Source organism: Lepidochelys olivacea (genome assembly GCF_965140295.1).
Source record: "Lepidochelys olivacea isolate rLepOli2 genome assembly, chromosome: 12".
Lineage (NCBI taxonomy): Eukaryota > Metazoa > Chordata > Testudines > Cheloniidae > Lepidochelys > Lepidochelys olivacea.
In genome coordinates, this window is record NC_140422.1 from 38,470,417 (window position 1) to 38,484,940 (window position 14,524).

At 62.8% G+C, this 14,524-nt stretch overlaps 1 protein-coding gene across 4 annotated transcripts in view; it reads left to right on the forward strand.

Moving 5' to 3' along the window:
- ZFPM1 (zinc finger protein, FOG family member 1) overlaps nt 1-12,242 on the forward strand; it is a 114,629-nt gene extending 102,387 nt beyond the window's left edge. For all 4 annotated transcript variants that reach the window (XM_084644848.1, XM_084644849.1, XM_084644850.1 and 1 more), the window contains 6 exons: nt 2,662-2,764; nt 4,337-4,546; nt 5,416-5,640; nt 6,501-6,596; nt 7,061-7,210; nt 8,174-12,242. In XM_084644848.1, the coding sequence (XP_084500974.1) occupies nt 2,662-2,764; nt 4,337-4,546; nt 5,416-5,640; nt 6,501-6,596; nt 7,061-7,210; nt 8,174-10,581 (3,192 nt within the window). In that variant the 3' untranslated portion in view covers nt 10,582-12,242. The remainder of the gene's footprint in view (nt 1-2,661; nt 2,765-4,336; nt 4,547-5,415; nt 5,641-6,500; nt 6,597-7,060; nt 7,211-8,173) is intronic.
- The last annotated feature ends 2,282 nt before the right edge of the window (nt 12,243-14,524 follow it).

Here is a 14,524-nt window from a genome sequence, read left to right on the forward strand (position 1 = left end):
CTTTCTGCACCATCAGCAAAAACCGTGTGTGCGTGTCTGTGTGTGTGTGTTTTTATCACGCTGGGAGCACTCTGCTCCTTGCGGTGATAAGGCCCAAACCGACCCAGCCTGTCAGTCGGAGTGTAAGGGTTTAGAAATATTGGGACGAATAATTAGATTTCATATCGTTACCGCAGCAGCCATCGAAGGATCAGGCAGATTTATTTTTTTCCCCCTCCTCTGCTTATTAATATTCATTAGAGACGCATGAAGGCAGAGCTGGTCTGAGGCCAGTCCCGAGCGGGGAGTGGGAGGCGGATACTGCTGAAGCCCTGACGCTTCTCCAGAGGGGGTGCACCCCAGGTGCTCGGGCCTCTTTCTTTCCCCTTCCAGAGGAGCTCCCCTTCTCTTTGTGAGCCCCCCGCCCTTCCCCAAGGGACACGACTCTTGCGGTGTGTGTTTGTGCTCTTCCCCTCCTGCACTGTCCTGGTGCTCACGCCGCCGGTGGCCCAGCGTGGGAGCCAGCCAACCGGGTCCGGGACGATGCCACGAACCGGTCACCTGGGAGAAGCTGGTGTGTAACTGGTGGGGTGAATAAAGCTGGACTGGAAACTTGTGGGTCACTGGAGATGGGGCATCCCTGTGTCCCTCTGCCCATGCCTGACCCTGCTTTAACCCCACTGTCATGGGTGGGAGGGCGCTCCTTGGAACACTGCCAACTAGCTCTGGGGGTAGGGGGTCCCACATGTCCTGCTGGGCCTTGTTTCTGTGCACAGAGGTGGTGTCTTGGGCATGTTTAATCAGCGAGGGGTCAGCGTGACCCAACCACGTCTCCCCCATGCCCATGATGGCAGGGGGCGGGTTCTACAAGGCAGATGGCTGCCCCCCTGTCACAGCAGAGGGGAGGCATCGGCCCCGGTGCTTCATGGTCTGCTGTTGCCACCACGTGGTCTGTGCAAACGTTATCTCTCCCCCATCAGATTTACAAGGCCACGGCACTGCGTGGCATGTGAACCCGGTGCCCGTCGCTGTCTCCACAGGGATGCGGAGTTCTCTGTGCTGCCCACCCCTGCTAGCATCCTGCTAACACCAGGACAAGCGAAGACAATCCCTCCCTTCTCCATTCCCCTTCCTCCCTGCCCCCGTCACTGGCGCTCCGCCGAGGCCAGGGGTGATGCGAGTGTTTCCTGCGCAGGGGGCATGCGGGATTGTTAGACCCCGAGTTAAGCAGGAGAGGAAATAACATGCTTGTCAGTGCGAATGCAGAGCCCGCCAGCAGCATGTGGGGCCCGAGGGGCGGCTGGCCAGCGGCCTGGCCGGCACACCGCCGTATTGCTGATGCCGTAATGGCAATGGGCCAGGGGGAGGGGTTGATGTGTATCCATGTGCAGCACAGCTGGGTCATGCACGGACATACGTGAAGAGCTTTGAGGCCCCGGGCTCGCCTCGTGGGACAATCAGCAGGGCTGGCTCTGGGGAACGGAGCTGAGGTCGATCAAAGGGGAGGGGTTCCCCTGCCGCTCTGTGGGGAGGGCGCTGCTGGGAGCTGAGCCAGGAGAGCGGGGCCGAGAGGAGCCTGCTGACCGAGTGGAACGAGGGCGCAGGTGGGGGACTCGGGGCGGGGGCTCCACCCTTCAGTGCTGGGGCTGTCCTGATCCAATGCTCTGAGGCTCCTGCAACACGAGAGGACCCCAAGGGCTCTCAGGCCCCGCACATCTGTCCCTGTGTGATGCTGCGGCAGCGACTGGCCGATGCAAATGCTGCGCCGTTGCTGAGTGGTGACCTGGGCTGGTGCCTGGCTGCATCTTCGTGCCCAGAATGGCTTCAGACCCAGCTACTCGGGGCAGGGCGGGGTGGGGATCCCAAAGGTCTGGAGAACGGAGGGGCCTGGGTCAGGAGTGACTCTCGGGGATCGGTGCCATTCGGCCCCCAGACAAGAGGAGCTCGGTGGGGGGCAGCGTGCATGCGACAGCTCATCCTAGGGCTGAGTTCTGCGGCAAGTGGTGCGTACACGGGGCACGCGGGGGTGTCTTGCATGTACATGCGTGCGTGTATCCAAGCACGCCCATACCCTACCGTAAATACTCTTGTAGACGCTGAAATGTTTGACGCAAACAAGTCCAATTTTGAGTGGGTCATCTGGGCAAGTCAGTGCCCCCTCCCGACCGTCTCCTCCCCCAGCCTGTCTCCTCTTTACCCACCCCCAAGGCGTGGCCTTGTCCTGCTGCTCCGCACCCCCAGCTGCCTGGGGCTGAGCTTCCCTGGCAGTGTTACAGTGATGCTGGCAGGTCTCTGCATGCAGAGCTCTCCAGCTCCCTATGCTGGCCTGGCCAGTAGCTCTTTCTCCCCCACATCGATCTCCACAGAGCCCCTGAGTGCCTCTTCCCACACCTAGGCACCCCAGGAGGACTTGTGACAGCAGTTCCCACGTACAGCCTTGCAGTGCCCAGATCCTGCCAATCTCAACGCGAGACCTATGCTCCGCTCCTGGGGCCCTTCCCTCCTTCCTTGTGTCCCCCACTCCCAAGACCCCCGTGGCTTGGCTCTTACCACTGGGGCCCAGGCGAGTGGGTACCCCACAGAGGTAGCTGGGTCAGGGCTTGTTTTGCTCCATGCTGGGATGGATCAGCGACAGCCCTGCATTCATTCGCATCTTCTCTCCTGTGTTTCCACTGTTGACAGAGTCCACTCGTGACACTGATGCTGGAAGACGAGCGCTGCTGGCTGTCCAGGCTGCCCCTGGTGTCCGGAGAAGCCGACGCCAACTCGGTGATCTACAGGAAGGGTTGGTATTATATTCACTGGGTAGCAAGCCACCTGGCCTCTTCTTGCACCTACCACATCCTGTCCACTGCGGACCTTTTGCGTTTAAAGGGCCAACATCACCCTGAAAATCAGATTTATTCCCCCCCACAAACACAGTCCTTCAGGCCAGGCTGCAGAAAGTAATTGGGGCTACTGCTAATCACGTCCTGCCCATGGCTTGGCTCAGGCAGGCAAATGAGCCCCCGTCAGTTTCACGCTCTGGTTCTGGTCACTGGCTGGTTCCCTGCTCCAGTCCACTCTCTGCCTGCGCAGGTTCGGGCTCTGTGCAGGAGGGCGTCAGCGGCAGAAAGCTGGCTGAGAGTGGAACTACTGATCCGTGCTATCGCAGCCCTGCTCACTAGGCTGTGCCACCGGTAGCCCAGCCCGGGCTCTGAGCGGCCCCAACGCAGCGTCCAGCGTGGGCAGGGAGCACGGCTCAGCTGTGCCCAGGGCGGCTGTGTGTGGTGCCAGCCACATGGCCACCGTCCTCTTTTACAGAGCCAAGGAGCTCGCTGACGCGCGGCCTGAGCGCAGCTGGGACGGAAGGCTCCTGGGATGAGAGGCGGCTCGTCTGTACAAGTTAGGGAGGGGACAGAGCTATTAGCTCCCATCTAGTCACCGTCCCATCTCTCCCCCATGCCCTACATCAGTCTCCCCCACTGTCTGTATTCTCCACTCCACGGCTAGAAGTCCTGGCGTCCGGGCAACTGTTCCCCTGGAGAGAGCCCTTCCTGATGGCTCCCTTGCATTAATGCCACCCCTTGGTCTGCAGGCTCTAGCCCGGCCGTCAGGCCATTAGAGGCTGGGCAGGGAGAAGTTCCGCCTGAAGTGTGAATAGGCCACTGACATCAGCTCAGCCTCAGCACGTGCTGACATTGCCACCTCCAGGCAATTGTGGGTATTACGAGCTACTGTACAAAGGCCGCCAAAACCCTTGGCGTCGGTGAACTCACCTCTCAGCGCTCGGCAATTTGTCTTGTGCGGACGGGATCAGAGGGTAGAACTGTTTTCCCAGAGCCCGTGCCTTGTGCTGGGGAGGCAGCTGTTTTGCGCCTTTAAAACAATCTGGCGTCCCTCATTTGCACGTCGTTATCCAGAGGGCTTTGCAGCCCCCGGCTCCTGCTTCATGGGCTCGCTGGCATTGGAGCTCCGAGCACACAGAGCTGGAGCAGCTTTGGGGGTGCCCACCCTGTTGGGGTCAGGCAGCCCCTGCAGTCACACTCGCCAAAAGAAGCTTGTTGGGGGCATCCATCCTCATGCTTCAGGGCATAAGTAGATCATCAGGTGGAGTCAGGAAGAAGTGTCCTCTCCTTGCACAGTGCTACACAGTAAGGTGCTATATGTGCTGGATTTACCCTTTCCTCTGGGGCATGCATTGTGTGCTACATTGGCCAGGCTCTCACAGTCATTGCACCATTGATCTGCCCCTAGGTGGAGAGGTTTTCTCTGTGCTCGTCTCAAGAGCGCACATCCCTTCCCGGCACTGAGGCAGAGGGCACTGGGGCGGGGCGATGATGCTCGGTGCCCCTGTAACCAAAGCTTTGCCTTCTAGGTGAATTGATCTGGTGCAAAACCACCCAGGCCATTGAGGAGAAGGAGCTGCTGAGCACCTTCGTTATGGCCGAGCCGCAGGGCCTGCCGAACCACACAGTGAAATCAGAACCCGGGGACTCCACCTACCCAGCCACGCTGCATTCGGACATACAGCTTCTGCCCCAGCAGGCAGGCATGGCAGCCATCTTGGCCACAGCTGTTGTTAACAGTAAGTCAGCAGCTGCCACCAGGCAACCCTGCGGGAAACGATCGGTCCTCGGCCTGGCTCCCAGCAGACGCCTGTCTGCATCACAGAATTCACCACCCCTGGAAAGGGGTTGTGGAGGGAGAAGGCCAGCAATATGGGGAAACAGATCATCCCCCAGCTTCATGCCATGAGCAGGGTCTGCTCTGGGTGCTGTTCCTAGCTCTGCCCTGGGCAATGCTTCCCCTAACACATGCTCAGGGTTTAGCTGATTGCCATATTTGGGGTCCGGAAGGAATTTTCCTCCGGGGCAGATTGGCAGAGGCCCTGGGGGGTTTTCGCCTTCCTCTGCAGCATGGGGCACGGGTCACTTGCTGGAGGATTCTCTGCATCTTGAAGTCTTTAAACCACGATTTGAGGACTTTGATAGCTCAGACCTAGGTCAGGGGTTTGTTACAGGAGTCGGTGGGTGAGATTCTGTGGCCTGCGTTGTGCAGGTCAGACTGGACGATCATAATGGTCTCTTCTGACCTTAAAGTCTATGACTCTAACTGGGCCTCAGTTTCCCTATCTCTAAAACTGGGTGGCACCTACCTCCCAGGGTCGGGGGTTGAATAGGGTCTGGGCAGGGCTCTGAGGCTGGGGGAGGCTAGAGAAGTACCTGCTCGTGTGAAGTAGCATTTATTTAACCCTTTCCACTAACTCCCGTCGGAAGGAGCGTGTCCCAGGGAGACGCACAGCCAGCCCTGACGCTGGGCTGTTCCCTAGGCAGGCTGCTCCATGACCCTGCTGGGCCCACCATGGCCAGGATCTGCCCTGGGCTCGGGGAAGGGGCCTAGTGATCACCCCTGCCCTGCTCCCCTGGTTTGTGGTAACGCAGTTTCCCCTGGCAGAGGACGTCTTCCCCTGCAAGGACTGCGGCATCTGGTACCGGAGTGAGCGGAACCTGCAGGCCCACCTCATGTACTACTGCGCCAGCCGCCAGAACTCCAGCTCGCCCTCGGTGGACGAGAAGCCCAAGGAGGCGTACCCCAACGAGCGCGTCTGCCCCTTCCCGCAGTGCAAGAAGAGCTGCCCCAGCGCCAGCTCCCTGGAGATCCACATGCGTAGTCACAGCGGTAAGGGCACCCCCTGGCAAGGGAGATGGGAGCTTCAATCCAGGCCGGGGGCCTGTGAGGCTATGGAAAGCCTTTAGCCTCCGGATCGTTGCGGGCAGGATCAAAGCGCAGGTCTGCGGGCCGTGAATTCTCCTGTTCCGCCTCCTGCTTTGCTCCCTAGCAGGGAGAGAGAGAGACCCATGTCAACCCATCGCAGCCCGTGCTGTCACTCATCCTCCCAGCCGTCGGCTGGCGGTGGCTCTAGCCGTTCCCAGCCCTGGCTGGGCGTGAGGGGTGGGCAGAGCCCTCCCTCTGGGGGGAAGAGGTGCCATGCTAGCGTCGCATGCCAAGCGTGCCGAAGCCCCGTGGAGCTGGGTGGAGCCCCGTCATCCCCGTTCTCAGAGGATTATGCTGAGATTTGGAAATTCTCTGCAAGCCAGAATTGTCCTTTCCCATCCCCCGGCTGTGTGACGGCAGCCTCTGGCCAGGGGTGAGGGCAGCCAGCCCGTGACCCCTCTGCGCCCCCAGTGACAGCTTCCAGGGCTTGGCTCCCACATGCAGCCAAATAAGCAGCGAACCCATCACATCCTCCAGGGGCAGGGTGGGGCGGCCCCACTGGGGAGCTGTCAGTCAGCTCTCTGGAGATGCCCCACCACTGCACGGCTGTGTGTCCATCTTTAAGACTGGGACCTCCCAGTCGTCCCCCTCAAAGCCCTGAGACCCGCACGCCCGCAGTCCCCCTGCTCCCATTCTCTCCCTGGCTGAGCAGGCTGCACTGCATTGCAGCTCCCCGCTGGGCTGGGTTCTCCGTGCTCAGGCTCCGGCTCCGATGGGGGCAGGGGGGCAGCGCCTGGTCTCACGCCCGTCCCTCTGCCTTTCAGGGGAGAGGCCGTTCGTGTGCCTGATCTGCCTCTCCGCCTTCACCACGAAAGCCAACTGCGAGCGTCACCTGAAGGTGCACACGGACACTCTGAACGGTGGGTCCCTCGGCCGGGCTCCAGGGCGCGGTGTCCCCAGTGGCCGGCTCGCCGCGGCTCCGTCACCATGCAGCAGGGAGCGGCACGCTGAGGCTCTGCTTACCGACGGGCTGGGGAGGGAGCCCAGCTTGGTGGGAGCAGGGTGTCTCCCGTTCAGACCGGGACTCTCCCCAGCTGGAAAGACGGACAGTACGGTTCCCCTGCCCCGGGGCTCGAGCCATGCTGAGTGCCAGTGGGAATGTCGACCCTGCAGACAGACCCCAGCTAGCAGGGAGCCCGGGTACGTGCTCGAGCGGCTCGCTTAGGCTGTGCCTTCGGAGCGAGCTCGCCCCAAGGCGCGCTGCCATCACGCCCCCTAGCTGCAGCACGGCCAGACCCCCGGGCACGCTCGCGGCTGCTGTGAAGCTCGCTGGCAGCGATGGCCTTCACAGCTCTTCCTCTCGCTGTCATTCCGGTGACTGCAGGCATCTGCCACAGCTGCGGCTTTATCTCCACCACCCGGGACATCCTGTACAGCCACTTGGTAACCAACCACATGATCTGCCAGCCAGGCTCCAAGGGCGAGGTGTACTCCCCTGGGCCCGGGCTCCCAGCTGCCAAGCCGCTGACACCAGGTGAGTCCCCCCGGGCTGTGTCGCCCCTCTTGTGCCGGGCCCTGGCATGCCCAAGGGTGGCAGAGCTGGCCTTGGTCTGCCAGGGATGGGGAGCCCAGAGGCATTGATGGGCATCAGTGCTGCTGTTAAACTGCCTGGTCCCTAGCCAGCCTCTTCTCCAGCTCTTCCCCAACTCTCTGGGAGTAAGGCTGCTGTCTGGTTGTGTCAGTTGTACCCAGGGCCGCTGGAGCTTCTGGCTTGGGCTGGGGTTCCCAGGCTGGAATTGCCTCGTTTGCTCCATGCCAGTGGGGACAAAGGGCTGGCCCCAAACTGGATCGAAAGTGCATCTGTGATCACCCCAGATGGTGGGGGTTGTTTGTGCAGAACCTCTCTGAAATTGAAACTGACTAGCGAAGCAAACGATCCACACAGGTGGCCCTGGGAAATGGCCCCTGCCCTGCCCTTGTGATTCCCTACAGAGGCTTCCAGGGGACAGGAGATCTGGGACTGGTGTCTCAGCTGCCAGGCGCATTTAACCGCAGGGCTGACACAGACTCACAGGGCTCGAGTCACCTACTGCTGGCACAGGGGGTCATTTGCCCCTGCCCCACCCCCCCAGGTCCATGGGAACTCTGGCGCCCTGAGGCAGAGTTGGCCCTGGGGCAGGGCAGACGTTTGCCATCCAGACAGGCGCGTCCCACAGGCCCCCTGCTTGTGCCCCTTGCCAGGCAGAGCTGTCCGCTCCAGGCCCCCAGCACGTAGGGCTGGGTCACTGAGCACCGGGCACTCGCTCCAGATGGGATCCGGCAGGGTGGGAGGGAAAGGGGTGAGGGAGGAGACTCTCCTGGCCCTAAGAAATGCTGCTGTGTGGGCTGGGCCTGTGGTTCCTGCCCTCTGAGGGGGCTTGGGCAGGGCATGGGGCCTGTTCTGCCTGGCCAGGCCCTGTGACCACACTGATGCCCCCCATTCCCTCCCCGCCGACAGGTCCAAGCCAGCCGAGCGGGACCCCCATCCTGAAGTGCAGCCTCTGCGGCTCCGTGGCCGACAGCCTGGCCAGCCTCCGGCAGCACATGGTCCTGCATGGCCCCCTGCCCGCTGTCCTGGGAGGGGCAGAGCCCACACCGGCCCTGGCACAGCCGGAGTCCCCTGCCAACGCCCCGGCGGCAAAGCCGTGCCCGGCGGACGAGCTGGAGAACGGCGAGGCCAGGCCCCTGCACACAGAAGGCTGCCCCTCAGCCTCGTCTTCCTCGGGCGAGGCGGCACCACCCCTCAGGATCAAGGAGGAGCCCACGGACGGCCCCGGAGGGGAGGTGGAGGCGGCCAAAGGCAACCCCCTGGCGGAGCCGGCTGCCAGTCCCAGGTCGGAGCCAGAAGCCTCCTCTAGGGCCTCGTCCCCGCACAGCCTGCCCTCGGTGAAGGTGAAGTCGGAGATCGCCAGCCCCACGCCAGGGTCTAGCCCGGTGCCCAGCGAGCCAGGGGTGGGCGCAGCCGGCGGCAACGTCTTCCTGCCCCAGTACATGTTCGGCCCCGAGGCCGCCGTCGTGCCCCAGGCCTCCGAGATCCTGGCCAAGATGTCGGAACTGGTGCACAGCCGGCTCAAGCAGGGCCACGGCACGGCGCCCCCGGCCCTGTACCCCAGCACCCCGCTGCCCAAGGGCGCCACCTGCTTCGAGTGCGAGATCACCTTCAACAACATCAACAACTACTACGTGCATAAGCGGCTCTACTGTTCCAGCCGCCGTGTGGCCGAGGGCAGCCCGCCCGGCGCCCGCAAGGCCAAAGCCACGCCCGCCACGCCCCAGGGCCCGGCCACGCCCGGGGCTCTGCTCTCAGCCCAGCCCCCCGCTGCCGTTGAAGGCCCGGGGCTGGCCCCGCAGGAAGGGGAAGCCGAGAGGGACGCCAGCCCGCCTGCCCCTGCCGCGGAGGCCAAGCCGGAGATCAAGGTGGAGGAGGGCTCCCCCGAGGCGGATGGGGCGGGCCGGGCCAGCGAGGACAGCCAGAGCCCCAGCAGCTCGGTGGACGACGCGGACGACGACCCCAGCAAGACGGTGTGCGAGGCGTGCAACATCCGCTTCAGCCGCCACGAGACCTACACGGTGCACAAACGCTTCTACTGCGCCTCGCGCCACGACCCCCCCCTGCGCCGGCCCAGCGCCCCCAAGGTGCCCTTCCTGCACCAGCCCGTCCGCACCCGCAAGCGCCGCAAGCTCTACGAAATCCACGGCGCTGCCAGCCCTGCCCTGGGACCGGCCCACCCCCTGGCTGAGCAGCTGGCGGGGGGCACCCGGCCCGAGGTCCCGCCCATGCTGTCAGCTCTCATCTCTGTGGCTAAGGTCCAGGGCGCTGCCCCCTCCCCCAGCTCCAGCCCCGATGCCGACGGCCCCATTGACTTGAGCAAGAAGCCACGGCTGCACGGCGAGGTGCTGCCCGCCTCGCTCCTGCCCCTGGCGGACTACCACGAGTGCACAGCCTGCCGCATCAGCTTCAACAGCCTGGACAGCTACCTGGCCCACAAGAAATACTACTGCCCCGCCGTGCCCCTCCAGGCCGGCACCCTGGAGCAGCTGCACAAGATCAAGGGGGCCGTGCCACCCCCCTTGAAAGGCCGGGGCAGTGGAGCCCCTGAGAATCCGGACATGCCGGGCGAGGAGCCCGATGGGGTGCGGGTCAAGGTGGAGAAGGCGGTGTCGTCGGTGAGCCCCGGGGTCCTGGTGGCCAAACCGCTGGCCCTGCCGGCCACGTACCCCTGTGCCTCCGGCGTGGACTCCGTGCAGCGCTACGGCACCGCCAAAGCCCTCCACCTCTCGGGGGCCAAGGTCCCGTTGGCCGTCTGCCCCTACTGCCCACTCAATGGGGCCGTCAAGGGAGACCTGATCGAGCACTTCCGTAATGCCCACGGGCTCTTTGGAGCCAAGCCAGGGGCAGGCCCCGGACTGCCAGAGGCCGTGGCCCAAGCTGCCGCCAGGACACAGGCCGGCTGCGCTCCAGAGAGCAGCCTGCCGCCTCTGCCCACGGCCTCCCCGCCCCAGCCCCTCACCAGGCTCCGCAAGGACAGCTTAAACGGCAAGGAGCCCACCGCTTCCTCAGCCTCCAACGGCAGCCCCCGGCCCACCGGCTCCCCCCGGCCCAGCCTGCCCCTCTCGCCCGCCGCCCCTTTGACCATGTCACCGGCGCCCGCGGCTCTGAGAGAGCCTGGGCCCACGCCCGCCGCCCCGCCCGGCTCCACGGACAAGAGCGTGCAGACCGCGCCCAGCAAGACCCTGCCCAGCCCCAGCCCCAACGGCAACCACAGATACTGTCGCCTTTGCAACATCAAGTTCAGCAGCCTGTCCACCTTCATCGCCCACAAGAAGTATTACTGCTCCTCCCACGCTGCCGAGCACGTCAAGTGAGCCCTGCCCCAGCCCAGCTCGGCAGCCTGGCAGGACGCCCCGCGGCCGTCACCCGCCGCTCACGCCCCGCGGCCGCTGGCTGCGGCCCAGCGATGGGTTCGAAAGCAGGACTCGCCCCAAGCCAGGGCCCTGCAGGAGGCTGGAATGGGGAGGGGGGGGTGATTGCACAATGGGTACAAGTCAAACGGCTCTTCTGAAAGTGTCCCCTGAGGCTGAGAGAGGGACACACCCGGCCTGCGCTGGACCCTTGCCCATGGCTACCCACTGCCCCCCGTATGTTACAGAAGCTGGAGGGAGGGAGTGTTCCCTGCTACCGTATTTTTGTGCTCTGGGTTGTATATGTCTAAAGGCAGCCCCCCCTCGCCCACCTTCTCCCCCACACACCCGCCCACAGCAGGGGTCTCGTTCTGGCTCGGTGCTGGTTCTGCAGCATGGGCTGCCTCCCTGCTCCCCAGCCCTGGCCGATGCGATTTTCTAGGTTTGGGGGCAAATTTGCAGAAATTCAATTCTCTCCTCTCCCCTCCCCTCCCCCGGTCCCAGGCTTTGCTCCAGCCTCTCACAATCAGCATCCAACAGGCGGTTTGGCACTTCGGTTTGGAGATGGGGAAACTGAGGCACAGATCCTCTCCCAAGGTCACGCAGGGAGCTGGTGTTACAGCCGGGAGGCAGCCCAGCTCCCCTGACTCCCAGCCCTGTGCTGAGACCTCCTGGCCAGTCCGGCTCGTAAATAGCCTGTTGGAATAGCAGGGGGTGTTGGCAGCACAGGGCAAGGGGGTTTGAGCAGAAAACCCTATGCCAGCTTGTGTCCCTCGGGCCCAGAAATCCTTATGGGGAGCACCAGCCTCATTCTCCCCTTTGCCAATCCCTTGGCCGCTGGCTGAGAGCCTTGCGCCAGCATGGGCAGCTCAGGGAGGCTGCCTGGCACCTTTAGAACAGCACTGGGCATCCCCAGGTGCCAACTTCTTCCACATCCACCTGAATGCCTCTACCGGTGCCCAGTTGCTCACCCACTCTGTGTGCAGCCTTGGTCCCCGGGCTGTGCCCCTGGGCATGGGGGCAGTCCTAGGGCACGTCCCCGTTGGCAGTGGAATCCTGCCCCAGCTGCCCTTGGGGCCCCAGTGGAGTTGGTGGAAGTTTTGCCCGGGCAGAACTGAGGCCTAGGATGGGGCTGGAGGTATTGACGGCTCTTAGCGCCTGCTGGGGTGAGGGCAGGCTGGTGAGAGCGCTAGGCCGGTCTCTCAGAGCTAGCAGGAGAGAACAGGAGTCTGGGCAAATATCCCCCTCCCCACCTGCCTGCAAACTCCCTCCCTTCTGTAAGGGGCTGCCCTGGCCAATGCCACCTGCACAGCACGGCCCAAGCAGTGGTGCCTGGATTCTCCTTTCCGGGAGCCCGGACAAGGCCATCCAAGGATGGTGGCTCACAGACCCCTCCGGCCAGGCACAATTCCTCTTTGGATCCACCCTCTGGGTCTTTTCTCCAGAGCTCCCTGCATCATGTGTGCGCCCCTCTCTCATCCCCCATCGAGCCTGGGCCCCGGGGGGCGTATGTCAAACCGACGGGGACTGGAACAAGAAACAAGACAGCACTGAAGTTGAGAATGAAGCCTACACATGGGAACTTGTGTGTATAAGCGTGTACATAAATAAATATGTCTAATGAACCCGTGTCCACCTGTGTGTGTCCAGAGGGGCTCGGACAGCGTGCTCATGGATCACCTCCTGGGCCATGTGCGTTGCCCGAATCGTTTGGTGTCTGAGCCAGAGCGACAGAGGTCAAAGCAGGGCTTGGCTCTTGTGTTTTTAGCTGGAGTAGCCCCTGGTTCGGTCCCCAGTGTGTTGGCCAAGCAGGCAGCTGTCACACCTGCCTGTAGAAGTGCCCCGGGTGGTGTCCATACCTGGAGCAAGGCTGCCCTCAAACCCAGACGGGGGCTGTCTAACATGCCTGCTCTTTGCACATATATAGGTGGGGAGCATTGATCACGTGACACTAACTCTTCACCATGTGAGCGGTGCTGGTTACCCCACAGCTCTCGAACCAGGATGGAGGAGGGGGAGCTTCAGAGCCCCGGTGAGTGGCTGCCACTGGGGAGGGAAGGGGCTGCAACATCAGCAGGGATGGGAGGACAGAAAGCACCTACATCCCCAGCCTTCCAGCAGTTAAAGGAGGAGGCCCGATGGTTTAGATCCCTTTGAAAGGCATTTGATCACCATTGCTGGGATCCTTCTGCCGGCTTAGCAGTAACGGGTAGAGCTGCTGGCAGGGGCAATTGTACGCACTCCCCTCCAGTGCTGGAACGCCAAGGCACTGGATGAGGCGGGGTTGGGGGAACCAGACAGCGATACTGATGTGAAACAGGCAGGATGAAACTGACTAGGGTAGGGTGGCTGGCCCAGATGCTAAATGGGGAGGACCTTAGAATCCTCAAAATGTGCCAGCAGAACCCCAAAGCCGGGCAGGCAAAGCATCCTCCTCTGAGTCCAGATGGGATCTCCCTTCCTCCTCCAGCTGACTCTAGGGGTTAGCTGCATTGCCAGCGAGAATGCGCTTTTTTCATTTTTGCAGCTACAGCCTGATTTGTTTGTGCAGCACTGTCCGCCTTCAGGGCCTGTTTTATGGGGTGAGGGATTGCTGGGCTGGACGCCGCCCCTTCCAAACCAGCTCATGCCCCTGCACAGCCTGCCAGGACTGGGCCAGAAGCTGCCCTTGCTGGAACGTCCCTTCCACAAGCTCGCTCTGCTATGACCATGGCCAGGGCTGTGCCCGCTCAAGCCATTGTGCCCAGTAGCAGTTCACACTTCTGGCCACAGGGTGGCAGTTAAGTCATGCCCGCAGGAGGGCTGGGGGCATGCTGGCGTGGTCGTAGCTGGGGCGCGTTTCCTTATCCCCCCATCCAGCGGGCGCAGGGCCTGCAGGATGGTGCCTCAGGTGGGGGTCAGGCCCACTATGGCTCGCGTGCATAGGTAGGGCAGCATAAGTGGCCTTAGCTAGACCTCGGCGCTCTGCTGCAGCAGCCAGGGGAAGGGGCGGCTGGCCACCCTCGCAGCCCATTGCCTCTTGAGATACTGTCCCCTGCCAGGAGGCGGGCTCGGCCCTGGGCTGTCTTGGAGTCTGTGCTGCAAGCCCGGGTGCCAGGGCAGATGCAAGGCCCTGCAAGGAATGGGGCAGGGGTGACCTGCACATACGTGCTCCCGCCTTGCTCGCTGACCAAAGGGAGTCTTTTGGGCACAGCTTCCCACGAAGGGCGAGCGACAGGAGAGGGCAAATGCTGCTCAGGGCGCAGCTCAGACGGCTGGAGGAGAGGTGGCTGAGAGAGAAACAGGTGGCTCTTCTAGCTGGTGAGGCTGCGGGGAAGCAGGCTGCTGGGGAGGGACAGAGAATCGGCTGGTGCAAGGGAGCTGAACAGAGACAATGGCTGGAGACTGGGGTCGTGCAAACCTAGCACACCTGCTCAGAGTGCAGCTCAGCGCCAAAGCAGGGAGGACTATATTGGTGCCTCAGCCGTAACCAACCTCCTCCCTGGGCTGAGGGGGGCCTGGCGCCATAGCACAGGGGTTAGAGCAGTGGTCTCAGAATTCAGGGGTCGCAGGTTTGAATCTTGCTGGGGCCACTGCATGAGTGCAGCTCTCTGGCAGGGCTGCAAAGAGGTGACGCTTGCCCAGCAGCGGTCCTGACGGATTAGCGGGGTTCTCAAACGGGATTGCCCCCCTCAGGGGTCGTGAGCTGTTACATGGGAGGTCGCGCTCAGGGCCTTGCTGTGTGAAAGGGGTCACCAATACAAAAAGTTGGAAAACCACTGGATTAGACCCAGGGTGCTGCAGACCTGGGACTGCTAGAGGGAGCCGTGGGCTGGGATCTTGGAGAGCAGGAAGAGCTGGTTTTCCAGCTAGCAGGTGCTGAACTGGGAGCTGCGTGCTCTTGACCATCTAACCCAAAGGATCCAGC